General features: G+C 47.8%; 8 protein-coding genes across 8 annotated transcripts; 4 read left to right on the forward strand and 4 right to left on the reverse strand.

The window, feature by feature from the left end:
* Nucleotides 1-404: 404 nt before the first annotated feature.
* Nucleotides 405-1,234, forward strand: FPOAC1_006912 (uncharacterized protein; the record flags this gene model as incomplete). Its single annotated transcript, XM_044851385.1, has 2 exons — nt 405-791; nt 842-1,234. 2 exons carry the CDS (start codon nt 405-407, stop codon nt 1,232-1,234), a joined length of 780 nt encoding a protein of 259 aa, XP_044710097.1.
* Nucleotides 1,235-3,042: 1,808 nt separating this feature from the next.
* FPOAC1_006913 (uncharacterized protein) lies at nt 3,043-11,109 on the reverse strand (the record flags this gene model as incomplete). Its single annotated transcript, XM_044851386.1, has 5 exons — nt 3,043-4,810; nt 4,903-5,097; nt 5,147-6,101; nt 6,152-6,860; nt 6,922-11,109. The coding sequence occupies 5 exons, from the start codon at nt 11,107-11,109 to the stop codon at nt 3,043-3,045; spliced, it is 7,815 nt and encodes a 2,604-aa protein (XP_044710098.1).
* Nucleotides 11,110-12,471: 1,362 nt separating this feature from the next.
* FPOAC1_006914 (uncharacterized protein) lies at nt 12,472-17,090 on the reverse strand (the record flags this gene model as incomplete). The annotated part of the gene is made up of 4 exons (XM_044851387.1): nt 12,472-12,987; nt 13,035-16,040; nt 16,087-16,734; nt 16,779-17,090. The coding sequence occupies 4 exons, from the start codon at nt 17,088-17,090 to the stop codon at nt 12,472-12,474; spliced, it is 4,482 nt and encodes a 1,493-aa protein (XP_044710099.1).
* Nucleotides 17,091-17,633: 543 nt separating this feature from the next.
* On the reverse strand, nt 17,634-19,225 carry FPOAC1_006915 (uncharacterized protein; the record flags this gene model as incomplete). Its single annotated transcript, XM_044851388.1, has 3 exons — nt 17,634-18,524; nt 18,592-18,831; nt 18,881-19,225. 3 exons carry the CDS (start codon nt 19,223-19,225, stop codon nt 17,634-17,636), a joined length of 1,476 nt encoding a protein of 491 aa, XP_044710100.1.
* A 430-nt stretch (nt 19,226-19,655) lies between these two features.
* Nucleotides 19,656-20,610, forward strand: FPOAC1_006916 (uncharacterized protein; the record flags this gene model as incomplete). Its single annotated transcript, XM_044851389.1, has 2 exons — nt 19,656-20,018; nt 20,074-20,610. The coding sequence occupies 2 exons, from the start codon at nt 19,656-19,658 to the stop codon at nt 20,608-20,610; spliced, it is 900 nt and encodes a 299-aa protein (XP_044710101.1).
* Nucleotides 20,611-21,513: 903 nt separating this feature from the next.
* On the forward strand, nt 21,514-23,128 carry FPOAC1_006917 (uncharacterized protein; the record flags this gene model as incomplete). Its single annotated transcript, XM_044851390.1, has 4 exons — nt 21,514-21,773; nt 21,818-22,054; nt 22,110-22,235; nt 22,291-23,128. The coding sequence occupies 4 exons, from the start codon at nt 21,514-21,516 to the stop codon at nt 23,126-23,128; spliced, it is 1,461 nt and encodes a 486-aa protein (XP_044710102.1).
* Nucleotides 23,129-23,388: 260 nt separating this feature from the next.
* Nucleotides 23,389-24,369, forward strand: FPOAC1_006918 (uncharacterized protein; the record flags this gene model as incomplete). Its single annotated transcript, XM_044851391.1, has 1 exon — nt 23,389-24,369. The coding sequence occupies one exon, from the start codon at nt 23,389-23,391 to the stop codon at nt 24,367-24,369; it is 981 nt and encodes a 326-aa protein (XP_044710103.1).
* Nucleotides 24,370-24,548: 179 nt separating this feature from the next.
* FPOAC1_006919 (uncharacterized protein) lies at nt 24,549-25,976 on the reverse strand (the record flags this gene model as incomplete). The annotated part of the gene is made up of 1 exon (XM_044851392.1): nt 24,549-25,976. The coding sequence occupies one exon, from the start codon at nt 25,974-25,976 to the stop codon at nt 24,549-24,551; it is 1,428 nt and encodes a 475-aa protein (XP_044710104.1).
* Nucleotides 25,977-26,514: the final 538 nt, after the last annotated feature.

Genomic DNA, 26,514 nt, shown 5'->3' on the forward strand with positions numbered 1-26,514 from the left:
TACTCATCACCTGATGCTCTAATCCATCTTGTTGGCCTTTGGTTGCTATACTATCGCCATGTCTGTGCGCAACAACATGCAGGAATGGGATATGCATTTTGACTGATGGGCCCCTGTTCTGGCCTCCTCTATTGGCTCTGCTCTCACGACAGCTGGAGACAATTGCTTTTCGGGTATCCATACAAATGCAACAGCAGTCACAGACCCTTTCGACACGTCAGGCAATATCTGGCGAGTCAAGGCGGCCCTCTTTGTGTCTTGACTCAGACAATGGAGGACCAACATTTGGACAGGCAGGTTTAAAAACTGAATCCTCGGAATGAAATATCCAAAGCAAACTTCAAATTAATCATTTATTTCTTGCCATCGTTTATTAAGTGTCTCGAATTCAAACTGACCAAGCTATGACAGGCTTCGACTCGTCCGTTGCCACTCAGCCGTTCAACCTTTCGGTAGTGACTGGTAACGGGACTGAACAGCTCAAGACACTCGTTGCTCCTTCATGGGTTAGCACACCTAATGTGCGTGGGACGTCGGATGTATTGCAAAGCTGCGTTTTGACTCTCGTTGCGTGTATATACACAGCCCTGCACCTCGATATTCCCAAGAAAACGACATGGCAATACTTGTTATGGGAAAAGGTTAAATGGTCCACCGTCGCCCTCTTTGCCCCAGAAGTAGCCCTCTTCATGGCTGCAGCACAGCTGCGTTATGCTTGGAATCTCAGATCAGCGCTTCGAAAGATTCAGCAGGAACAGAAGCAGTCGTCAAATTGGACACCTGATGCAGACGTATGACCTGATATAATTGCCTGATGACTAGACCACGCTAACGGTTCTAGTTCGAGGTCAACCTCAAATACACCTTTTTCATCGTCATGGGGGCTGTTCGCTTCGATGTCCACGACATTCTCTCATTTTCAGATCTTAATGCAGAGCACCGCGATCACTTCAAGGATACTGGATCACGCCGACGCTCTGTTAGAGCTGCTCCCGCATCTATAATCTGGCTTGCTGAACGTGGTCATTGGATTAAAGTTCGGAAGCAAGATATCGATGACAAGAGCAAAGCCAACACGATCCAGAAAGTCCTTGTGCTTATACAAGTTCTTTGGATGGTCATACAATGCATAGTGAGGCGCATAATCGGTCTGCCTGTATCTCTACTAGAGATACACACAATTGTCCATGTTGTCTGTGCTGTTTTTCTCTATATCTGCTGGTTCGAAGTATGATTTCTCTTGGATTTCTAAGTGGTTATTATACTAAACTCAATCTATAAACCGCTGAATGTCCAGGAAGCGATGGTTATACCAACAGAAAGCTTCAAAGGTGAAATCGCCGCCCTGCTACAACGTCATTTTTACAGTGAAATGACATACAACATGGCGATTTTCCCATCAAAAACGAATGACGAACAACCTCCCCCATTTGATGGCAAGGAATCACAAATGCGTTGGATTGAGCCCCGAACAGCGGTGTTCATGGATGTCGGTGGCATCTTGCCGTCGGGCATTGCGCTATGTAAGCACCGAGTGCTGAAAGACTCAGACACTTCTACGTATCGTCTTGACGGACAATACATAAATGACGGGTTTGCAATAGAACCTGAATTTCTGGAACGCTGGCGTGCGATCTTCACCACGTACCCTTTTGAAGACAGAGGCAGGTTGATTCATGAGTCTGAGAGACTTATAATGCGGGCAAACGGCCCACACTATGAGCCACAAGATCTTACTACTACGAATGGAATCCTCTACCTCCCAACAATAAAAGAACTAGAGCCTCTCGGGTGGGTTACTCATGGGGAGAGACTATTTTGGGAGTCTTCATCCATCCTTCATTTACACTGGAAGGATAAATCAGAAACGAGTGAAAAGAAAGGCTGGAAGAACTCATTAAGAAAGTCAGAACTTACATTTTGGTCCTGGCAGTTTGTCTTACTTGCCATATCCCTTACCGGCATGTATGGCGGCGTTCATATGAGTTGGGGACAAGCATTTCCTTCGCATGTGGAAGGAGTTCTGTGGAAGGCTAGCTGCTTGATTCTAATCTTTTCGCCTCCTGTTGCCGCCATTCTTTTCTTTCCCGGTCATGCTATATATTACGCAGTGAAAAATCCTGTCATGGACATATTCATGCTCGGTTTCATGGGTTTCCCAGTAATACCTTGTCTGGCCCTTTTCACTTCTGTTCTGACCCTTTTCGCTTCTTGCCTGGCCATTTGCGCTTCTTGTCTGGCATATATATCAGCGCGGGTTTTTATCATTATCGAGTCTTTCCTTTGTTTACGTCGGTCGCCTGTTGGCGTTTTCGTGTCTCCCGAATGGTTGGAGCTCTTCCCGCACTTTTGATTCCTACCATGTGTCTATCTATCAATGTAGTTCAACTATATATATATATATATCGCCCTTGAAGGATTATTGTACTACCTGAGTGATCTATGAAATTCGCATACTGTGAAATTCATAACACATTTCTTTGTAAACTTTAGACGCATGTCATCAGATGTAGGTCAGGTCTGTTATGAAGATACGTACCAAAGCTGATCAACCAGCATCACTGTTGATTGATCTGTCTTATGGATTGCAGAGTTAGAATAACTACTTACGCAATGGTACACCACTTGAAACAAATGTCAGCTGCCACAGATCAAATGCATGTCATTGCAGAAGTGAGTCGGGAAGAATAAACGCTCGGGCCACAAGCTCAGTCAAATCCAAGTCAATCAATCAACAACAACCTTTGTGGTAGCAACACCTCAGGTATCAGAAAAATTGACCGCCAGAGGCAATAGAGACGAAATAAAAACTACTTATTTTTATAACCTAAGACTTAGGGGGCTATTTTCTCTACTATCCAGTAGTAAGGCTTCTATTTTCGTCTCACCGTTCAAATCTCGTTAAGCGATCAGCATCCTAGCATGGACATTTTTCATGGGAAGACATGAGACGTAAGTTAATATCATGAGATTAATAAAACATTAATAATTAAGCTATATATAATCGCTCATAGAGAGTCATTACGAATCGAAATCTCAGTTTTAGTTTGTGCAAGCCGCCGCGCCCCTGCTCGTCTTTGTCGCCCAATTAGTCTTTGTCTCCCTCAACACCGATGTGCTCATTTTGGACACAGTGCTCCTCACAGTCACAGTGCTGGAAGGCCTCAATGTAGATTTGACAGTTGTCCAGTTTGTGACAGTGTCCTGATCCAGAGTTACAGCAGATGTCTGCTTAACAGTGCTAGTCGTAGTGACCTTGACAGTTCCCGAGGGCAGAGTTGTGGAAAATGTCTTTAGGATAGTGACGGTGCTTCCGGGAATAGTGGATGTCCTCTTAGCTGTAACGACTGAAGTAGAAGCAACGACAACAGTGGTGGTAGAGGCTTTAAGGGTTGAGGTCTTGCCAGTTTCCTTGGTGGAGACGACTGTAGTAGTTGATGTCGATCCTGGGATGGTGGAGGTGGCGTATCTTGTTGCCACCGAAGTAGACACATCAATGACGGTCGCTGGTTTGAGAGTGCTTGTCTTTCCAATTGTCTTTGTTGTGGTGACCTTGGTCGTGGTTGTGCTAGCGGGAACAGCCATGGTGGAAGTCTTGACGTTGGTAGTGAAGGTGGAGAAAAGAGTGACTGTGACTGAAGAAAGACCGGCTGCGCGTGCTTCAAGGTTGATCGATCCGAGATCAAGTTCGCGACGGGTGAGACCTGAGACTAGATTGACAGAGGGATTGCCAAAAACAACAGCAGCTCGAGGCTTGATAACCTTTTCTATACTCAAGTCGCGCTTGTCCTGTGTGGGGATGCAATTGAGAGTAGTAGTCTTGCTGACAGTCTTGACGGACGTTGTTACGACAGTAGACACGACTGTCGTTGCCTTCAAGGATGTCGTGGTGACACCACCAGTGCCAACTGTCACAGTCGTCGTACTCTTGACGGTGAGGGCCTTGGGGGTCGTGGTCTTGCTAATGACAACTGTGGTTCTCTCAACGACAGTCTCAGTCACCGACTTGGGCGTGACCGTAACAGCTGTAGTCGTTAAAGTTGCGGTGACAGCCTTGGCGGATGATGTGACCCAGGAAGTAACGGTCGCATCAACGATTTGGGTGGAGGTTGATGTAACGGCAGCAGGCGTGATGGTCTTGCCAACATCCACAATCTCCGTGGACTTGACCGTGACAACCTTGTCAGCTTGTGTAACTAGAGCCGCTTCAGTAATGGTTGTCTTCTCGATCGTGGTCTTGGTCGTAGGATCAGGCGTGATTGTGGTTCCAATGTCTTCGGTAAAGGTAGTCTTATCAGTGACAGTCACATCAGCGCCCGTTGTCGTAGTAAACAAAGTCTGGGACGATGTGACGGTCTGAGTAGTATAGACAGTTGTCGAACTGATAGTCTGGGTTGCGGCAACAGCTGCATCGAAAGGTGTCGCGTGCACGAGAGTCATGTTGATCCAACTCGTGGAAGGGAAAAAGGTCCCTATTTGGAATTGCGCAACTTCCTCGTTTGACAACTGTTTAGCGAAAGAAGCACGGTTGCCGGATGAAGCTCCCGGTCCAGAGTTGTCGAATTCGCCAAAAATAACATTGTCAGTTCTAGGATCTGACTTGGTCCATGCAGACCAGCCCACATCGATTATAGCTGCACTCAGCTCAGTTTGGATGTACGCAACGCGGGCCCATTGATCCCAGGGTCGACCCAGGTAGATAGTCGAGTAGGAAGCTCCGTCTGCGGGGGCAACGGTGCATTGATCGAACACGAAGCCGTTGGGGCCGGTGTTAGTTCCCTTCTTGTTCGCTGTCAATGCAATCTTGTCCCTAATGGGTAGCAGGAAAGTTAGCCTCCTGAGTCTTGGGCAGAAATACAAATGATCTGAGAACCATAGCCTAAGGATCATAAATTGACTTACTTGTTTGGCGCGATGGTGGATTTGAGGAAATATCCAGCTCCGGAACCCCAGATCATGTCAATGTTTCCAGTAATGATTGAGTTGTATGCGAAAAGGTTACCGTTGACCAAGAGAGCGTCTTGGTTTCCGTATACCTGACAACCATAAAGCGAAGCAAACTTGCTGCTCTTGACCGCAAATCCGAGACTGGCGTAGCTATGAACCTGTTAGTGCGTGTTCATGCATCGAAACCGTCCCTACTTACTTGGTAGCCGTGCCAAATGTGTTCATAAAGTTGATGTTGACAGCTTGGAAATAGTTTCCAGTAGCATAGAAAGTGGCAGAGTCAGAGTTGGACGCATCTGCCTGCGTGTCGATACCCTTGTCGTATGTAATAATGACCTGGTTCTTGGTGTAGTCATCTGGAGACTCAGAATATCCAATGAAAAATGTAGTCCCTGATCGGCTGAGAACGATCTGCTCCTTGTATGTACCAGGATAGATGAACACAGTTGGGGTAACCTTGTTTGAGACGGGAAGAGCATCGATCGCAGCTTGGATCGTGCTGTAAGTGGTGACTCCATCGATGGCTTCCTTGGACACAATGTAAGCACCAGGAGGCGGGGTCTTGCCGCTGTAAATAGCGTTTGGATCAGGCACAGGAACGACTGGTGTGCTGGACTTTGGAGTCACGATTGAGTCCCAGAAAGTCTTGTCGATCCAATCAGTGCTGTCCATGACCGAGTCCAGAGCATAGTCATCCTTGGTCAGAAGGGTAGCGAAGCCAAATGCCTCACGCGCCGCCGAGTTCTTCTCCCAACTTCCAGGTCCTTCGTTGGCATACTCCGCAAAAGTGACATGATCAGTACGAGGATCAGTCGTAGACCAAATCTTCCACCCACTAGGTTGAATTGTGGAATCCAGATAACTGTTCTTGATAACGACAAGAGCATAGGCACTGTAAGGGCGGCCGAGATACACCTGTCCTGTCAAGTCAGCCGTGGCTGAGGTAGCCTCTGTGAAAAGACATTGGTCAAAAATGTAGCCGCCGATCGCGTTCGTGTCCTTGCGGCTCTGCGCAGTGATGGCTGACTTAGCACGCTTGGCAGCAAGGGTACAGCCCTTGAAGTAAGCCTTGCTGTAACCCCAGACAAAGTCAATCGCTCCCTCGATGTAACTGCTTTCGTAGTACTGATAGCCCGCTGTGGCTCCTGTGAGCACTATGAGATGTTAGTAACGGATCAATTGACTGAGGTAGAGTAGTACTTACAAGTGTCCTGCCATCCAATGAAAGAACAGCCGTAGAAGCCGATCTTATCGCCATAGACACTGGCAGCGAGAGTGACATAACTAGGCGCCGCACCATCAAGATTATCAGTGTTGATAAACTTGACATTGTAAAAGGCGATCTTGATGCTGGCCGTTGCAATTGTTGCCGTGTCTGCGTTGTTACGACCTGCAGGAATTGTTCCCGAGACCGAAAGTCCCTTAGCCTGGGTGATGATGACTTGGTTGCTGGTGTATGTCTTTCCGGGTTCAGTCTCAGTGTATCCGATGATAGTGACAGGACCAGGTCGGTTTATGGATGGAACCTGTTCCTCATATGTACCAGGGTAGATGAAGATGACTTGAGAGGTCGAATCCTTGGGGAGGCTCTTGAGCGCGTCGGTGAGACTTGAGTATGAGCCCGACTTCTCTCCGTCAACAGACACAAGGACTGCGTCCTTGGGAGGTGTCGTTCCGTCTGAAGGGTGGGATGGCCAGGTAACCTCAGGCTCCGGTTCAGCTGCATCAGATTGACCGATTGTGTAGCTAGGTGCAAGATTGTACGCCTTCATGTCAAGCCAACTAGTGCTTCCGATAAAGGAACCCAAAGAGTAAGCCGCAGCTTGGGACTCTGTGAGCTTTGTCGCAAAGCTTGCGCGGGAAGAGGTCCAGTTGCCTGGTCCAACGTTGTTGTACTCCCCAAAGAACACATCCTGTTAAGTCTTAGTATGCTTCGATCATAGGAACATTAAAACCATTGGTTGTGGAACTTACAGAGATCTGAGGGTTACTTATAGACCAAGTAGACCAGCCCGCCTTAGATATATGCTTGTCTAGGAAGGAGTTCATGTACACGACCAAAGCGTACTGAGACCAAGGGCGACCAAGAGAAGTTGTGCCGAAGGTGGAGCCGTAACTATCAGTATAGGTCACCTTGCAGGTATCAAAGACGAAGCCACCAGCCCATGAAGAAGACTTGCGGTTCTGCGCGGTGATGTATGCATTGGGTGTGTTCGATGCAATGTAGCACTGGTGGAAGTAGGCCTTGCTGTAACCCCAAATGAAGTCGACTGAGCCCTCAAGATAACTGTTGGAAAATACCTGCACACCTTGGTTGACGAGGACAGAATCCTGGTAGCCAGAGAATGCACAACCGTACGCGGCCATGTTGTTGCCGAAGAAGTCAGCTGCAAGGGCGGCTGTGTCCCGAGTTTGTGGGTAAGTGTTGGTGAAGTTGAGGTTGTACAGCGAGAGTCCAGCTGATGATGTGGTAGTCTTCCAGAAGAGGACAGGAGTCTCTTCGTTGCGAGACTCACCAGTGCCATAGCCCAACTTGAACCAGATGAGGACCTGGTTCTGGGTGAAATCGTTCTCAAAGCTGGTCTCACCACGAAGAGTGACTCGACCGCGACCTCTGTTGAGCTTGAGCTGCTCGTTGTAGGAACCAGCCTTGATGAAGACGGTATAATCCTCACCATCATCGGGGATAGCCGCAAGGGCAGATGCCACGGTCTTGAACTGGTCTCCGGTGGGCGATGGGGCGACAGTTAGGGTAGAGCCAACAGCTTCTGTGGTGGATGTAGCGGAGGCGGTAGCAGTGGCAGTTGCCGAATTAGTAGTCTCATCCTTGGCATACTTGGAGTCGGGCCATCCCTGGAAAGGCGCGATGGCAGCTTTGTCAATCCAAGCATCTCCTCCGAGGATAGAAGCCGCACTGAATGAAGACGTGTCATCCACAATAGTCGCAGCAGAGATGCGAGAGGAGGCATCCCAACCAGGGCCTGTATTGTTTCCTTCGGTAAATGTGCCAGTAAAGGTCGAAGGAGAAGAGACTTTCCATCCGGAAGGAGCGACGTGAGCATCAAACCAGGAGTTGACGTAGGCAACATTGGACTTGGAGCTGTAATCACGACCAAGGAAGGTGCTACCTTCAGGCACAGAGTTGGCCTCAGGCACAACAGCGCAAAGATCAAACACAAATCGCGAACCTCCATATTGGCCCTGGAATTTGTGAGCGGCGATGGCCTGACCTGTTGCCGTTCCCTTGGAAACGATAATAGAGTTGTAGACATAGCCAGCGCCCTGGCCCCAAAGGAAGTCAGTAGTTCCTCGCAGGACTGAGTGACTAACGAAGAAGCTACCGTAATCAAGGTAGAGGGTTCCTTGTGATGAATTGATGTCGCATCCATAGAAAGCCACCTTGCCCTTAGCATAGACAGCTAGAGCTACATTGTTGGTAGCAGCCGCAAATGCATTCTCGAAGTTGATGTTGTAGAATGAGACACGTTTGGTCTCATACTGGCTAGCAGAGAATGTAGCTGTGCCAGAGGATCCGCCACTGCTGGACAGGACACCGCTGCTGGAGGTGATGGTCACTTTGTTGTTCTTGGACGAAGAGCCATCGCTGCTTTGGCCACGAACAACAGTGGAGCCCACTCGCTGGATGTTCACCTTCTCTTGGTACGTACCCGCGAGGATATAGATGTACTGAGAGGTATCGTCTTTAGGGAGCTGAGCAACTGCAGACGCAATCGTGTCATAAGAAGCACATGGGTTGGACTTGGGGCCGACGACCAAGGCTGTGCTGGGCACGGCAGAAGGTAAGGCGCAGGATGACTGAGTGGGTTCTGCAGATGTCGTGGCATCTTCTGCTTCGGTGGTGGTTGCGACAGAAGCAGTGGCTGATGAAGCGCCAGAAGAGGTGATCAACGACGTGACTGATGATGCATCAGATGAGACATCAGTGGTTGTCGGAGAACTGGACTCGGTTGAAGAAAGATCAGTTGGAGCGGCAGTGGTTGTAGTTGTTTCATCCTTAAAGTCCTTGGCATTGCTGGCCTTGATGGAACTGAAGACAGAAGAGTCAATCCAATCGACTGAGGAGACAGCCACACTAGGATAGGCACTCTTGAAGAGCGCAGAGACTTCATAGTCAGACAGATCCTTGGGATCCGTGATTAAAGTAACGTATTTAGAGCGATCCGTCACATCACCGGTCGTACCAAACTCGACATAGCGGTTCAAGGGAGACTGTGTCTTGGCGTCAACATAGACACCGGAGGCAGCCAAGAAACCTGAGGCCAAGTTGGTATCACGGTAAACGACCACAGAGCCATCACCATTTCCTGCAGCGAGGAAAACGCGATTGTTGGTGGCTCCGCTCTTCTTGACAACTTGGCAAGTGTCAAACACGACGGTCGAGTTGTACATGGTAGTTCCAGATAAACCGCCCTTGTTGTATACAAGAAGTCCGTTGGACTTGGTCGCTGTGATTGTCGTTCCATACAGATAAACGGAAGGGTAGTTGTAAATGACCTTGTCTTGGGCCTCAAGGTAGGAGTTTGCAACGATTGCGGATGCGTAACTGCCAGTGATGGCGGCGATACCAGCAGAGACGATTTCACAGTTGTAAAAGGCATTCTTTGAACCACGGAGGAAAACAGCGCCAACCGAGTTATCAGCCAGAGAGTTCAAAAACTTGATGCCCCTCCATGTAATCCCAGCAGCTGAGGCGGTGCTGAATGAGAGGGCGGGGTTGGAGTTGCCACCATTGTCGATAACTACACCCGAGGAACCGTCGCGCTTCTTTGATGCCTCGCCCACAATAGTGACGGTAGGTGTGGCTGCTATAACGACGTTTTCGGTATATGTACCAGCGAGCACAGTGACAGTAGGGTAACCGCTTGTTTGAGCTGCCTTGATGGCATCATTGATGGCTGTGTAATCTCCACTGCCGTCGACGGCTACTGTGAGTACTAAAGGAGAGTCAGTCGATGTTGAAACTACACTCTCTAATGTAGTTGTTGGGTCTGATGAAGCGAGTGTAGATGAGGAAGGAAATTGGGTCAAGGAAAGTGATGCCTCAGAAGATTGGGTCTCCTGAGAAAATGTGAAGGTGCCGCTTGTCTCAGAGGATGCTACGTTCACGCTAAGCTCAAATGATGTCGTATCGCTTGTAAGGCCTGATGATGCAGTGATGGGCCCGACAGTAAAAGATTCTGATTTGAATGCGTCGGTGGTGGTGCCAGTGGTAGTATCAGCAACAGTGGCGGTATCGAGACCAGTAGTAGTACCGGAACCAGAAGCAGCGGTAGTATCACCAGTAGTAGTACCGGAACCAGAAGCAGCGGTACCAGTAGCAGTGGTAGTGTCAACGCCAGCACTGGCAGTACCAGTAACAGCGGTGGTGTCGACAGTGGCAGTAGTAGTACCAGTAACAATGGTGGTGTCGGTAGTAGCGGTGGCATCAGAAGTAGTGTTAATATCAACAATGGCGGTAGTGCCTGCAGCAGCGGCACTCGAATCGTCGGTAGACAAGACCTTTGTGGTTGTACCCTCGCTCGAGATTTCCAAGCTGACTTCGGTGGTCGAAAGTGATACGCTGTCGCTGCTGGCTGAGTTCAGACTTGACTCCGAGATAGGTATAGATATAAATGTGTCGGTGTCGGTTGATGTCTCAGTAGTTGACGAGATCTCAGTGGATGATCCACCGGCAGTGTTTCCATCTACATCACTGACAGTAGCTGTCGATGTCGCATCAGAAGTAGCAGCACTGGAGACCAATGTTCCACTTGAGGCTAAGTCCACGGTACTTTCAGATGTTGCAGAAATAGAAGAGCCAGTCAAAAACGTAGTGAGGCCAACAAGCTCGGTCGTAGTTGTTGAGTGGGTTATAGCGATTGACGATTCGGTAAACACAGGGTCACCCTGGGAATCCCTCCTAGGCTTACATGCTGAAGATCGCCGAACAAGTGGGTTGATTTGGGGTGTAAAGGGAGAAGAGTCAAGAGAAAGACGAGCATCTCTCTTATGGAGACCATTCAGATGGGAGACAGGAAGGGAAGATACAGTGGAAAGAGTGTCATGGCCAGAGGCAGAATTAATGAGAGAATGGGCAACGGAACCTTCTTTTGCAAGACTGCTCCCAATAAAGGGAAGCAGTAACCAGAGCAGTCTGGCCATGGTGAACCGTATTTCCTGGTAATCCAACACAACAGCACGAAAGAGACAGCACGTAGTGATAACGAAAGAGAAAAGTACGTTGGTAAAGAGGTTACATTCTTACAGGGACTACGGGTACTGATATTAGATTAATGGTCTCATCACTCACAAAAGATCTTGACGCCTCGAACGTGAGAGAAAATGGTCGTTGTCGTCAGCATGTAAGTCCACGCAGTTCTGGATCTCTCGCTTCGCCCGTTGGCATAAATAGTCCAGGTAAACGACAGAAGCTGAACAACAGACTATTGAATATTAACAGAAGCTAGAAACCAACCAAGCGAATGAAACGTTGAAACACTTACAACGGTCAAGATACAATAGGGAAAAGACTCGGCCGTGATGGATTTAGCCCCGGAGAAACTCTGTCAAGACGGAGAATTATACCGGTTTAGGTAAGAAGTCAACGGTGAAGTGTCCCATCGTCTCATCTATTTTAGCCAGGGGGCTGAAACCAATCACATTCAGGTGGTGACGGCTTTCAGGGTCAACCCAAACTGCTGGTAACTTTCGGCATCTGCCAAGAGATCGCCGACGGGTTCATGAGAATGATCTTTTACATTGGAAGAGGGGCTGGCATAGGTCTCCAGATCTAGACTTCTCTCGGCATAGAGCCATAGAAGAAGACTGATAATACGTTAAAGTTGGGTTCTCAGCTGCTGATTCTCTTCACCACATCCTCGGCAAAAGATGATCAAATTACGGGGATAAACGGTCATCTGGGCTAATTTTTAAAGCTCGAATCTGTGAATGGGCCGGCTCATAAACACGGCTACAATGACATGACCAAAAGCTTATCATGGGATAGCAGGCCTCAGGGTATCAGAAAGACTAACCGCGAGAAGTAAAAGGAACGGAATTAGTAGATCAGTTTACGCTTCTTAAATCATGGGCCATAGACTACTTATTTTTATTCCCCAAACCTTAGTATGTCAACATTTCTGGTACCCTTGGAGTGGGATAGTTAGTGTCGGTCCGCCACCGCCACTAGATCAGAAAAAGCAGACATCGCGAGATTGAGATTTTTGACAGCTGATGGACCACGTGGACCTCGCCTATCTCTAGGTGGCGCTCTCTAGGCGGGAATAGGAAAAGAAAAAGAGTATCCCTGTCTCTAGTCAGGTCTTGATCAGATTTTGTTCAGTCAGTCTCTGGACCATCATCAGTAGTGGCCTCCGGGTAGGTGACAAGTAAAAGGGGATTTTCAGTGATAGGCTTCAGATGATGCGAATAGTACGAGTAAACATATGGCGCTGATGTGCAATCTCATTGTTCTCATTGAGATAGAAGCCTCCATAGCTATATACGCGTATCACTTTATAACGATTAACCCATGATGACCTGTCTCAAGTGTTCTTCCTCATTACTCCCCGTTCGTTTGCACATGCCCCGAAACACGCCATCCTGCTCCCATAATTCCCTCGGCGTGCCAAACTCCACCATTCGCCCCCCATCAAGCACAAGGACCTTGTCAAAATCAGCAACGGTACTTAACCGATGTGCAATGACAATCATCGTTCTGTCCGTGAACCACTCGCGAATACTCTTTTGTATTAGTACATCGGTGGCAATGTCAATAGCGGATGTCGCTTCGTCTAGTACAATGACTTTCGAAGCGGCTAGAAGAGCACGAGCGATGCAGAGGAGTTGCTGTTGGCCTTGAGAAAGGTTACTGCCGGATTCAGAGATCAGACTTGATAAATCGTTGAACAAGCTGTTTTCAGGAGTGTCGTCTTGGCCGATGAGATGAACTCTTTTGAGAGCCTCGTAGAGTTGCATATCTGTGTATTCCCCGAATGGGTCCAGGTTAGAACGGACTGTACCAGAGAACAGGACGGGATGCTATAACAATGTTAGCGTCTGTAGTTCAAGTATAGCTGTGAACATACCTGTGGAATTATGGACATGTTTGATCTCAAATCAGTCAACTTGAGCTTCGATATATCCACTCCATCAATAGAAATACTCCCGGATCTCGCTTCCAGAAATCGGAAAAGGGCCAAAGTCATAGAAGACTTGCCAGCTCCGGTACGGCCAACCACTCCAACGCGCTCACCATGCTTGATCTTGAAGGAAAGACCTTTTAGCACTGGTGGTAGATCAGGCGCATAAGCAACCTCTAGATCCTTCACTTCAACACTACCCGAGCTAGGCCAGGCAGCTGCCGGTCGCAACCCACCAAGGTATTCTGTTTCGATGTTCATGTACTCTACCACTCGTTCCATAGAGTTCATCTCCAACTCCATGTCTCCATACGATCGGATCGTCCAACGAAGACTTTCGGAAAAGTCCAAGATAAATGACAACGCCAAGCCAGCCAAAGCAGCATCAATTTGCTTGACGATAATTACGACCCCAACAGTAATGCTGAAGAGGGCGGTGATGAGAGCCATGCGTAAGCTCATCCATCGGTTAGCCAAAGCGATGTAAAACGTAGTCATAGTCCAAGCATTCAGATTATTGTGCATCTGCTCAAGATAGGTTTGAGTTCTTCGGAAGGCTCGGATAGTTGAGATACCGGCCAGTGTTGTATTGAAGAGCTCAAAGACAGGAGACTTGGCATTGCTTTCGAGACGTTTCAAAGGCCGACTTGCGACTAGGTACCTATTACCTGTGATTGCGCCAATACCTAAGAGAACAACGGCTGGTGGAATAAGGTATGCAGATGCAAAACATGAAGCAATGCAGATACTGATGAGACGTAGCAAATGCGAGAAGAATTGACTCCACGTCATGGCGATGCGCTCATCAATGATGTTAAAGTCAGCCGTGAAGCGATTCAAGATGCGACCGGAGTGAACTGTATCAAGCCATCTCATAGGAGCATGCATCACAGCGAAAAGCATCCTCTCAAAAAGGCTTCTACTGGCCCTGACGGCAAGAAAGTATGAGGACAGGTATCTGAGGATTCCTACAACTGCAGTGGCCACAGAAATAGCAACGTAAATCTTTAAATAAAAGATGACGTTAGGGTCCGGTGCAATTTGTTTCGAGTGATGGGAAAATAACTGTGTTGTTGAGAATGTAGACCCAGAGATGTGATGGGCGCTGGGGTTATCGGACGATGTGCTTGACTTGGCAGTCCAGATGCGAAGAACCCAGGCTCTTCCAAGTATTCCCGCTTGATAGGCGAGATAAATGCCGATACATAATGCCCAAGGAAGTATACCACCGCTGCCCTTGATGTACGTCAGATAAACGCTTCTCTTGACGTTGCCTTTTTGGCGTGTTTCCTCTTGCATAAACTTCTTCGGGGCGACATCTGACTTGGAAGGCTCAGTCTCTGATCCGTTGGTCGAGATCAAAGCATCATCCGAGGCATCAATCAAGTCTACAGCGTCTTTAGTGTTTGTGCTCGGCATCTCCGGTTGTTGGTGTGTGGAGAGTTTAGGAGGTCCAGAGTACAATACTCCCCCATCACCAAGTTCAACAACAAAGCTAGCACCAGGCATAACGAGACTCAAATGATGAGTCACGATAATTCGAGTACGTCCTTTACATATGTCCCCAGTAAGACACCTATCGTAGATCCAACCACCGACATGAGAGTCAACAGCGCTGAAGATGTCCTCCATTAAGAGAATTTCTGCACGGGAGTACACAGCTCGGGCGAGTGTAACACGCCATTTCTGGCCTCCACTCAGATTGACACCATTTGATCCAATTTCAGTATCGTCGCTGTCTGAAAGAGACTTGAGATCTTCTGATAGAGCGCAGGCTTCAAGGACCTTGTTATATCTTGACTTATCCATTGGCAATCCAAAAAGAATGTTATCACGAAGAGAACAATTCTCCAGCCATGGAGTCTGGCTGATATAAGCAATTGAGCCTGGGATGATCCAGTCGCTACCCTGGAATTGTTGTTTCTTGGGAATGTGGATTGCGCCACTGAGAAGATCTGCTTCGCCCAAGATGGCAGACAGTAAAAGCGTTTTGCCTGTACCGACCTTGCCAGATACGACAGATAGAGCATGGTTGGGGAAGAACAGACGGAGATCAGACAGGGTGAAATCGCCCTCGTCCAAAGTTCCCTTACTAGGCCAGGCGACTGAGGCATTATGGAAACTGATGGCATCACTCAATGTCAATTCAGTCTGTTTCTCAGGTTCATCAAGATAGTCGCTGATCCGTTTCAGTGATACAAGAGAGTCAAGTCCCAAGGTAAATAGCTCTGGCAGAGAACCAAGTGTCGTCTCGAGGGTATTAAATATCCCGATACTGACAAATGCAACCGACGGCAATAATGTACCATGAACAAGGACGTACGTAGTCAGCGACGCGACAGCAAGTAAGATCGGACTTATGACCCAGCATGCGAAAAGGCCGCTATCGGCAAGGAAGAACTTCCATAACGTCGCCAACTCGGCGTTTCGTAGGGCAAGGATCCTTCGCTCCCATTGCGCTTCAAGAGCTGAGAACTTGATCTGACGTAAGCCAGTGAGAACCTCACTGATCTTGGACAGTTTGATGTCGCGATGTCTCATTAAAGCTCGTGACTCGGTGAGGACTTTGCCCGAGAACCAAGTATTGAGTGGTAAAGTGAGAGCCCATGCCATGATACCTGCGATGAGAGGAAGCCATCCTAGGATTCGAAGGAGGAAGACGGAAAAGACGATGAGTTTGATGACACCGGCTATGATGAGGAAGTGATACTGGAAGAAATAACAGAGTCGCTCTGTGTCGATACCTACCAGGTTGACGATCGCTTGGTGAGACCTGGGAGACGTTGTGTCCTCATCAGAGTCATTCTCAGTCTCAGATGCAGAATCGTCACCACCTGCTGTCCTGATATTCTTTCGCAGCAGAACCTTGCCAAAAATGATGCCCGAAATTTGAGACCGAATTGGTAAAGCGAGACTCTCTAGAGAGTACCAATATGCCCATCCTTCCATCCACTAGACACGGTTAGTTGATAGCCGGACAGCATCGAGAAAGACTTACCGAATCCAGCAAATTGGATAATGCCATCAGCAAAACAAACAACATCAATTGCATGTTATCCGCTCGTGCGGTTCTATCTTCAAGAACGTTGATGATCTTGAGCATGAACCAGAACGGAAGAATGCTCACAGCGCAACGAACCAGAGTGACTGCCCATAGAAATAACAGTCTATCTTTGTAAAGCGCCACAATTGAGCGGAACAGCGAGTCTTGTCGCGTTAATTGATCCCATCGTTTCTTGAGATCTTGCGATCTTAATCGTGAATCCGCCTGAGGCACATCGTCTGTATCAAGGTCATCTTGCTGCGCAGCATGATGCAGAAGGGGTTGGACCCAAGTCCAGGTCAAGCGCTCCAGCACAGAAACAGTCCATTGGCGATCAATTACAGTGTTTCTGTGGAAGACCTCTGGTCGTCTTGGGAGACAGGTGCTTGCGAAAGCTAATGCGACAGCGGATAATGTGTTGATGGTGGGGAGAATGATGAAAATAATAGGGAGTTTCTGAGATTGCGTGTACAGATACCTAAGGTGAGGCAATGATGATGTTATCAAAGCCACAGCAGTAAACAGTAACCAAACTCCAAGCTTTTGGGCTTTCACGGGTGAGTGTTGGAAGAAGATGCATATGCCATGAATGAATGCCAATGCCTATACGTATTAGAGTGAGTGAATACATTAGGAGATAAACGTACCCAAGCAACGACAGTTAATGAAGACTCAATAATCGACTCGACCCCATCATTGCGAAGTATAGATATCACGAGATTCGCAATACAAGTTCCAGCACCGATGGCAGAGAATGCGATGATGAAGATCTTCGAACCTCTGTTCGTAAACTCTGCTAGCGATCGTGGCGAGGCGCATCCATCATCATCTTGGTAAAACTGATCCTTTGCCTTGCCATTTCTCGATTGGTGAAAAGCTGACCGCAGTGCATAAGAGCACGAGAGTAACGACACAGCTAATGCAGCGCTGCTCAAAGACAGCGATAGAATTGTACCCATGGTTGACAATGTTGAAACATTAGAAGAGATGCTGATGAACTGTAAAATACAGGTATGTACAGGCTCATGATGTAACTGAATAACGAGTCTACATCTTTACACGTCGATCCTCTAATCCATTGAGTGTATTCTTGACTTTTAGCGTGTAAACTCCCTGTAAAGATCGACGAAACTATCGACCAAGAGGCCCGAGAGTTCGGTCCGTCTCCGCGGCTTGAAAGACAGGGCTCAGTCGGACAATGCCGTCGAGGCCAGCCACACGGTTCAGAGCGCTGAGACATGCAGCGGAAAAAAATGAAGGGATATAGAATTATGTCATATGTCATACTATCGATAGAGTAAGAGACAAGAGAAATGACATGTGTAACCAAGATTATCTCAACGCGTTCCATAGCAGAAATATCCTCCTTCTTTCGACATATCGAGCTACTATTCTGTTTGAGATGAGATTAGCTTCAATTCTCAGGGCGCAAAGCAAACAAAAAGAACATTCTGATGAGACTAAACACTACAATCTGACTCTAACCAATCTGTCTGTCTCTACTACTTTCTCATCACAGAGCAAAGCCATGATCCTCCTGAAGACACAGCGACGATGCGTCCTCCACTAGCTCTCCATGTTCCAAGCCCCAATAGCTTACCATTGGCGACATGATATGTGCCTACCAAAGGATATCGCACCATTCCCACCGAGGCACGTAACGCAAGGTCGTAATCAATGGGAACGATGCGTCGCTGTACAACACACGATACCCCAGGAATGATATTGGCCGAGTTGAGACCCCGGAGACGAGCCGTCCATTCATCACCTGTCAAATCGTCGCCAAAGATGATGCCATCTCCCTTGCCACTGCGAATAGGCTTGAGAATGTATCCCTGGCGGGACTGGGGACCTGCTTGAATGAGAGTGTCCAACTCCTTGGAACCAGGAAGGATCGTGTCCACGATGTTACTTTCAAGAGCCTCAGCTTGCATCTCTGTCAGAACGCCACGGGACACCAGTGTGGGTAACTCTTGTCGTATGATACCCAGCATGCGTTTGTCGTGGACGAGTAACACGGTACGCATGTCATTGAAGCATCTGAGGCTTATCTGTCGTAACACATCGATGTCCAAGGCATCAAGTTCCCGCTGATGCAGTTCCAGCCCAACTTGGTGAATCTCTTCCCAGACCTCTCCATTCTTGGCTTTGAACCTCCAGCTATTGACCGCCGGCTCATCGATATCTTTTACGACGCAGCAAAGTCGGTATCCAATCTTACTGCGTGCGTCTGGGAGTAATCTCAGCTGTTCCGGGGTAACAAGTCTTGGCTTGATGCCAAAGCGACGCTGTACAGCATCAATAAACATGTGAATATCAATACCCTTTTCGTCGCCCTTGAGGAGATGCAGGGGATAGCTTGGATCGAACAAGCTGAACAAACCCTGTAGGATCTACACACACACAAAGTCATGTCAGAATTCAAGAGTAGCACAGGGCATGGGTCTTGCAATGTCTCACCATCATTGGATCCGTCGCCCCAATCAGACCTGTTTCTTCACCCCGCACATTCCGATTGATAGCTTCCTGGCCATACGCTTCATGCATGAAGCCATTGAAGGAGAACCGTGCATTTATCTCGGTGATGCAGTAGTTCTCTTGAAGCTTAGCTGTCTCTTCGACCAGGAAATCAGGGCGCCATGAGCCAAGACGCTGTGAGAATGGAGCCAAGTTGCCGATCCCAACCTGAGTCTCGATCCACTATGATCCGTTAAAAATATCTTCTCGTGTGTAGCTCAGAAACACTCACTTGTAGCAGCTCCTCTTCTCTGGGCTCCAATGGCATGCGTTCGGGGAACCGCGCATCTGTGTCACTCCACCATCGTTGCACAATATCTGTAATGGCTGCTGTCAAAGCCTCGTGCAGATCCTTCATCTGCTGCTGATGATGCTCGCCAACGAGTACAGGTCGTGGGCAGCCAGAAGCATAGGAGCCATTATGCCAGAGATTGGCAGGGCATAGCTTGAGGACTGATTCTTGTAGAAGGGCTTCCTCCCGAGCAAAGCTAGCTGTGTCAATGTTGTGATTGGCAATTGGCGCAACATCATCAGGGCCAGGACCGACGACAATATGTGTAAGTTGTTGAGTATGCATTTCGGCGTCTGGGATTTTGGATTGAGGTTTCAATGTGGGTTGGCAACAACAGGGAAGAGAGGATCATTGTGAGGCTATTTATGTAAGAGGTGACAACCAGTAGAGCTAACTATCAACCCCAGCACTTTTACATTACCTCCATCCCGTAGTTAAAGCCACACCAAGGAAACCTAATGGGTGGTTATCATCGGACTTCCCTGCGTAGTGGATATTGCTAAAAGCCAGTCATCTCAAATGGGAGTGGGCGATGCAAGAAGTGATTCAGGTCGGATCTTACCAGGATGGTTAGCCCTTGTAAGACAGAGATTTCCTCAACAGACCAAGAAACAAGATGATGTTTACGGGCCCGCCTTTGTTGGTCGATGTTAATAAGTCTGAAGCCCCATCGAGGCCTTAGTCACTCTGGCTCATCTTCATCAACCCGCTCATCATGTATCGTTTCTCAAGTACTCCCCGTTTACTACGATCCTTCACATCAAAACCTTCCTCCCATTTAGCCCGTGGCCTTGCTACGTTGGCTTCACAACACACACTTCAAGTTCTTGAGGCTCCATCTCTTTCTTATGCCCAGCACCGCGATCATGTTGACCGTGTATCCTCCCAGCTTGAGCGTACGGGAATGCTCAAGATAAGTCTTGGCTTCCCTGATGACTCAAGTTCATATTTGAAGCAGCTTCTCGTCAGTCTTCACAAGCATCACAATCACCATCTACCTATATCGCATAGTGCGAGGCAAGGTTGGTTTTGGGATGTCCGTCCCAGCAAAACGATGTTCCAGGCTGGCGACCATCAGGTATGCATGCATCCTCATATACATACGAATAATCTTCACATTCTGACTGATACAGGCTCGATCGGAAACAATGTCGGAATTCCCTTGGCATACCGATTGTTCGTACGAAGATCCACTGCCACGATACTTTGCTCTGCAAGTCCTTCAGCATGATCGTTACGGAGGCGGCACTCTATCCGTCATGAACGTTGAGAAGCTCAACGAACTACTCTCACCGGAAAGTAAGGCGGCTCTAATGTCCCCCGAATTCCGCATTGAGATTCCACCAGAGTTCATCAAGGACGCCGACAGAAAACACATCACTGGAAGTATCCTCAAGTCAAACGGCGAGTCCACCATGATTCGTTTCAGAGAGGACATCGTCACACCATTAACGGAACGAGCGAGATTCGCACTGAAGGAACTCAGAGAGGCGCTCATGCAGCAGGAAGTTCAGGCACACACAACCGTGCATCTCAAGTCGTCGGATTTACCGAAGGGATCAATCATTCTCATGGACAACCGTCGCTGGTTGCACTCTCGGAATGACATCAAGGACCCAGAGCGTCATCTCCGGAGGGTGAGATGGGATGCATGCGCTTTCAACAATTAGAGACAGTGATGCAATGTGTTGGATGTACAGCCTAGTTAGTGTTCAATCTTGCATGAGGTTTGCATACGTAAGTTACCTCGTTCTTCAATGCGTTGAGGGAATTTGTCAATATAATCTTTTAGAGTTTCGTATTGCAGCCTGCTACTTTGTGATGTGCATGACAGACTTCAAGCCACGCCATGATAGTGGGTTCCTGGTTTGAGACACCACTATTTTGTCTCGGAGTCAAGACTCGTAAGCAGTTGTTGTTGTCAGTTACTGTATCCATCTCTGTGTGGTGTCACAGCATCTGGTCCGTTCGTCACAAGCACTTCATTTCTCCGAACCCCAATTGTCTCGGTACGCCATCAAGCCGTGTCTCTAAGATCAAAACCTTGTCCCTGTCCAGCCTCGTCCCCTACGACCCGACCCGCTTTAGCCCTGGCGATCTTTCAGCTGGCAACCTGCTGAAGATCTCATGCAGGATCCATGCTAGCAGGTCCGTACTACCGGTGAGGCACGGCTTTAATTATCCCATTCGATGGCGTTATGAGATTCGCTGCCATGATTAGTTAGTCAAGCCCGCTCAAGCCTCTTGAGCTTGGTATGCTTACATCCCTCGGTCTCTTGCGTGGGCGGATCATATCTCGTCATTTGAGACATTCTAGGGTTGTACACATTAGCCAAATGCTCAACAGTATTTCGGGGCGGACGTCAGAGACATCGTTCGAACCAGTCAGTCACCTTCTCTGGCCCTCGTGCTGTCAATGTTGGCTTCGTGTGCGTCTTGCCCTTTCATGTTTATACACGCGTATAAGACCTGCATCTTACTTAGTTAGACTGCAACTACAAGCATTACGGTTGACAGTCGGAAGTACCACATCATTTTTACTATCCAACTGACTCGACGAGATGGAGTCAAGCATGCTGTACTCGTTAGCTGACGTACTTGCTGTCGCCAAGACACATCCTTTTTACTCTGATGCCAAATACCCACCAACTGATGAAGCTATTCGCGCCGCTCGTGAGAAAGCTTCTATTCAGAATTCGCAGCCCAACTACCTGAGTAGAAGTTTGATCAAGCCTCTCTTTAATCTTTTCCCATTCACACAACAGGAGACGTCTACATTGACACCAGGAGAGGCTGAACTGAAAGCACGACCTTTGCTTCATAAGCACGATCTGTGAGTGGATTGAAGCATCGTTAAATCCCGTCTAACACTCTTAGATACGATGTAATTGAGAAGCTAGTCAACGATGTCAGCCCAGAAAATACATACCGTCGCAATGTCTACACGAGTGTCACGGGCGGTGGCAGCACTCTATCAAGACCCTTGTTCTTTGCGACCGACGCCCTAGAAAACCGTCGTCATAGAGCTTACTTTGGAGAATTCTTGAACAAGACTGGTCTCATTGAGAGTGGTGACTGGGTTGTCACGATACACTGCGGAGGCAGTCTCTACAGGTATGTCAACACGCATGACACGATTGATCGGAAGTGCAATGCTGACAAGACACAGATCGTTGGACCTAACGCTAGAGACTATGGAGAACGCTGGTGCATCCGTTCTTGCAGCTGGGAGTTATAGCAAACCCTTCGAAACTGTTGACCTGTTGAAAGAGTTCAACGTGAATGTCCTCACGGGGTAAGTTTCGCTTCCCATTGCCACTATTTTGAGGTCGGGGTGCTGACTCTTACAGCGATGGAAGTCAGATCATGGCAGTGATCCATTACATCTCAACCTTGAAGAAAGAGGACATGGAGAAGATAAAACTGAACAAGGTCATCTACACTTCTGAAGCACTCACGGTGGCTCAAAAAGCACACATCTACGACGTCCTTGGTCCCGTCAAGATCTGTTCCGTATTGGGTAGCGCAGAGGCTGGTCCGTACGGAGTAAGTACACCAGAACTTACTCCTTCTGAGCCAGGCGCGACATACAACGACTTCATCATCGACACTCGCATGACTCTGATTGAGATTCTGCCAATTGACTATGCCGAGAACAAAGACATCCCAGTCCCAGATCTTCTTCCTGAAGGAGAGACAGGTGTGATTGCACAAACCGTACTGACACGTCTGCGCAATCCTGTGGTACGGTATGTCACCGGTGACGTGGGATCCCTCCATCCTCTCCCCGAACAAACACGCTCCCAGATCCCCCAATCTGATCTACCCTACCTCCGCGTCCTTCGTTTACATGGTCGCGACCGACGCTTCAGCTTCATGTGGGATGGCTTCGACACCAGGTTTGACAACCTAGCCACACTGCTCTCTGAAGAACAGTACGGAGTTCTCCAATGGCAGGTGATTCTAAGCAAGATGGAGCCGTCCTTAGAGGCGTTCCTCGAGATTCGTCTACTGTGCAAAGAGGATGAGGCCTGTAGACAAGCTGCTCTGGCTCGCTTGAACACGTTTCTCAATATTTATCCTCCCAATGCGCACAAGTTCAAAGTTACTTTTGTTGATGGTCTCAACGGGTTTGAGTTGAGCAAGACGGGACAAAAGGTGATCAAGTTTATTGATCGGTCTGCATAGTTTTGAGGTTCAATGATCTATGTCTAAGTAGTTATGTCTCATGTAATAATAATCCACCTTTTTTTAATCTTGATCATCTCACGATAAGATCTTATCAGATTCTAGGCACATTCTGTGCTGAGTCATCCAAACCCACACCCAAGGCAGCAACGACAATTCTTTCCTTTAGCCCCTGAGTTAGTTCAGTTATAAATATTGTGTAATATCTCGTCTATTGAGGGAGCCAACTCCAATTTCTTTCGCATCTTCAACTTCCTGTCATGTCTCAAAGTCAGTCTGTGGATATCGACCTTCCTCGTGGGATGCCATCAGAACGACGATCTTCATCAGCTTCGGAAAGATCGACACAAGCATCATTGGCCTATGAGAATGCGTCTTCACAAACATCAAACCATGAATCTCAAGACGATGAAGATGATGAAGACGAGCAAAGCGAAGCGGGCTCGGAAGGTCTACCCATAAGAGAACCAGCCTACACCACTCAAGAACTGGTCACCATCATTCTCGACTTTTACAACTTCCTAACAACTCTTCACTTCGATGCTGCAAATCTCAAAACAGCCCCAACAGAGGGATGGCCGATCCTCACACCTGAAGTACTATCAATCTTGGATAAGTCCGAATACGTTCTCGACCTCATCCGTCACATTCCCTACTTCAAACAGTCCTTCTGGTCCATTGGTTTTCTCTACAAGTCTCAGCTGTGCGATATTCCTGAATACACGCTCAAGAACTTTGAGGAAGAGATGTGGTGGACAGAAGACTATGAATTTGTTTCAACAAGAGGTGAAGCAGACGGAAGGCATTTTATCCGCCTTGCCGAAGGACGAGAAAGCGGTGGACGTATGATATGGCTAAATGCCAAGGATGGCGAGATTGTTGACTACTCTATAAGAGGGGATGCAGAAGACCCGGTTGATATCCAGGTTTATTTCAACAGCCTCAAAGAGAGATATCGAAAGTTGGAATTGTTCCCTGGTCCTCCTAGTATTGTCACTCAAGAATATGAGGAGATGCCCGAGTGTGATGAGACAATCACTGAAGAGGAATTTCTGGAACAGGGGCCGGAAATTTCTATTGTTGAGAATGTCGATTTTGGTAGGAAGCTTTATCGTAAGTTTGGATGGCCTGATGCTTTTCAAAGGGACGAATGCTGGAAGGAAGTCGAGAGATTACAAGATGAAATGAACGATATGGATGACAGTATTTGGGAAGGGACTCCTTTGTACGGTCGACAATAAAGTATATAAGAGATATTCTGGTCAGTGGTCAGATATTTTTGCTGAACTTTCTCTCCCTGCGCATATATCAAGGATAACCGCTGGAATTAAGAGACGAAATTAGTAGATTACTATATGCTCCTTATACTAAAGTTCTTAGACTACCTGTTTCTATTCCCTAAAACTTAGGAGACTACTAACTAGACAATGCATAACACATCGTCCCACCTCATCGACTCATCTCCAGCCTCCATTTCATCTTGACTATCGCAGCCAGCGTCCCACATCGCCTCACCATCGTCGTCATTAAAGAAACACCACTGCCCAACTCTAGCCTCACACTCAATACCGCAACCTTGCAAGAACTGCATAAAACGACCTGAAGGCTCCGCCGGATCAGGCATCCCTTCATCTTCTTCGAGCAAACCAACGAAAATACCATATAAGTACACTTGCTGAAGAGGACTCTGGCTATTTTCTATCACCTTCCCCAACATCTTGAGCAGATTTCTGCTAGCTGCTGGTGTAGTCCTTTTTTCCATCCATTCCATCTCGGATAGCCCATCGTTCTCGATGTAGTCCGCCGCAGGACGCTGCTCGAGGACAAGTGTTTTCAGTGTTGGTAAGGAAGCTCGGAGGATCTGGCGCCAATCACCGTAGCAGGCTTTTTCAGCTCGCTTGGACCATGTGTATTCATCAAAGCTGTCTTCGTAGTCCGATTCTGCTGGCTGACAAAGGTAGAGATGAGTGAGTTTAGGCAACTTTAGCTCTTTTTCTTGATCTTGAAATGATGCCAAATAGCCACCCAACGGACGAGGGATGACAGCCTCACCCCTGAGACTGCCCCAGTCTGATTCGTCGTCGGAATCCGCCTCGCTATCCTCGCCATCATCGTCATCATCATCTTTTTCTTTCGTCAACTTTTCATGAGCAAGGGGGGTGTAGCTCGGATTTGAAGTGTTGGATGAGGAAATCGGACGGTCCAACATGGCAAACTCCAAGCGCTCAAGAGTATCACCAGCCTTGAGGACCCATTCAGGCATAGCTCTAGGTAAATAACCCGAGAGCTTTGCAAATCGAAGCCTAGGGGTAGGACCTCGGATTTCTTTCACCGGATCCTCTGCGTCCGCCCGATCAAGGCCGCAGAAAGCTTTACCGTGGATTTCCAAAGACTCCAGGTTGGTCATGTATGGTAGAAGATGCCAAACCCGAATAGCGCTCAGGTAGATACTTTGGTAATTTGGAGTCCGTGGCTCCCATCCGGGGTCCATAGGGGTACATAAATGCTTGATGCGCTTTGTAATGCACTTTAGACGTTGAGGATTCTCTGCATGCAGAGTCTGCAATATATTGAAAAAGGCCTCTGCTTTTCTTTCACCCTCGTTGTACGCCTCATCGGGATGGCATTTCCGACTGCTGGGGCTGCGAACTGGAGGAGGGACCTTTAATTCACAGGAGGACTCATGGTAGCCGACCAAATGAAATTCAATATAGGTCCAAATCAGTGGTATGACGATTTCGTTTAGAAATTTGGAGGTACGAGCCAATTGAGCGAGATTGTGGTGCGGAAGTTGAGAAACGATTTCGAGTTGAATCTCGGCAGGAAGACTTTGAAGATCAGAAGACATGATTGCTGACGATAATACTGTTGAGGTCAAGTGTTGACATGTTTCTGCAACGACGGACATGACTTCCACTTCGTTATATATTCAACCCCTGAAAGATTAGCGCAAGTTGCTGGTTTGTCAACTAATTAGAAGCAACAGCGCCAAGTGGATTTAAGCGGCTGGTGCCTGGGAATAGTGGCTAGCAATGTAGGCAGAAACTCAATAGCTGGTGATAGAAACTACAGATGACAAAATTAGCAGGCCACTTTAAGCCGTGTATGTTCCTGAGCCATTTACGATTCATTAATATTACCCCACCATCTTCAATCACGTCACAACTTTACCCTTCAGTCACCTCTATATCAAGGAAGTTGCGAAAAGATGCCGACCTGAGTCTCGGCAGAAAGATCATCAAGTTATTATTAGTCTGTCGATTTAAAAGCATCAAATGGATCTAAGTAACAGGTGGGAATAATATCAAGCCAAGTCGGCAAAAACTCAATATCAAGCGAACTCGGCAAAACCTCAATAGCTGCCGAAATGGAACAAATAACAGTAT

The sequence above is a fragment of the Fusarium poae genome, chromosome 2 (genome assembly GCF_019609905.1).
Source record: "Fusarium poae strain DAOMC 252244 chromosome 2, whole genome shotgun sequence".
NCBI classification, from domain to species: Eukaryota; Fungi; Ascomycota; class Sordariomycetes; order Hypocreales; family Nectriaceae; genus Fusarium; species Fusarium poae.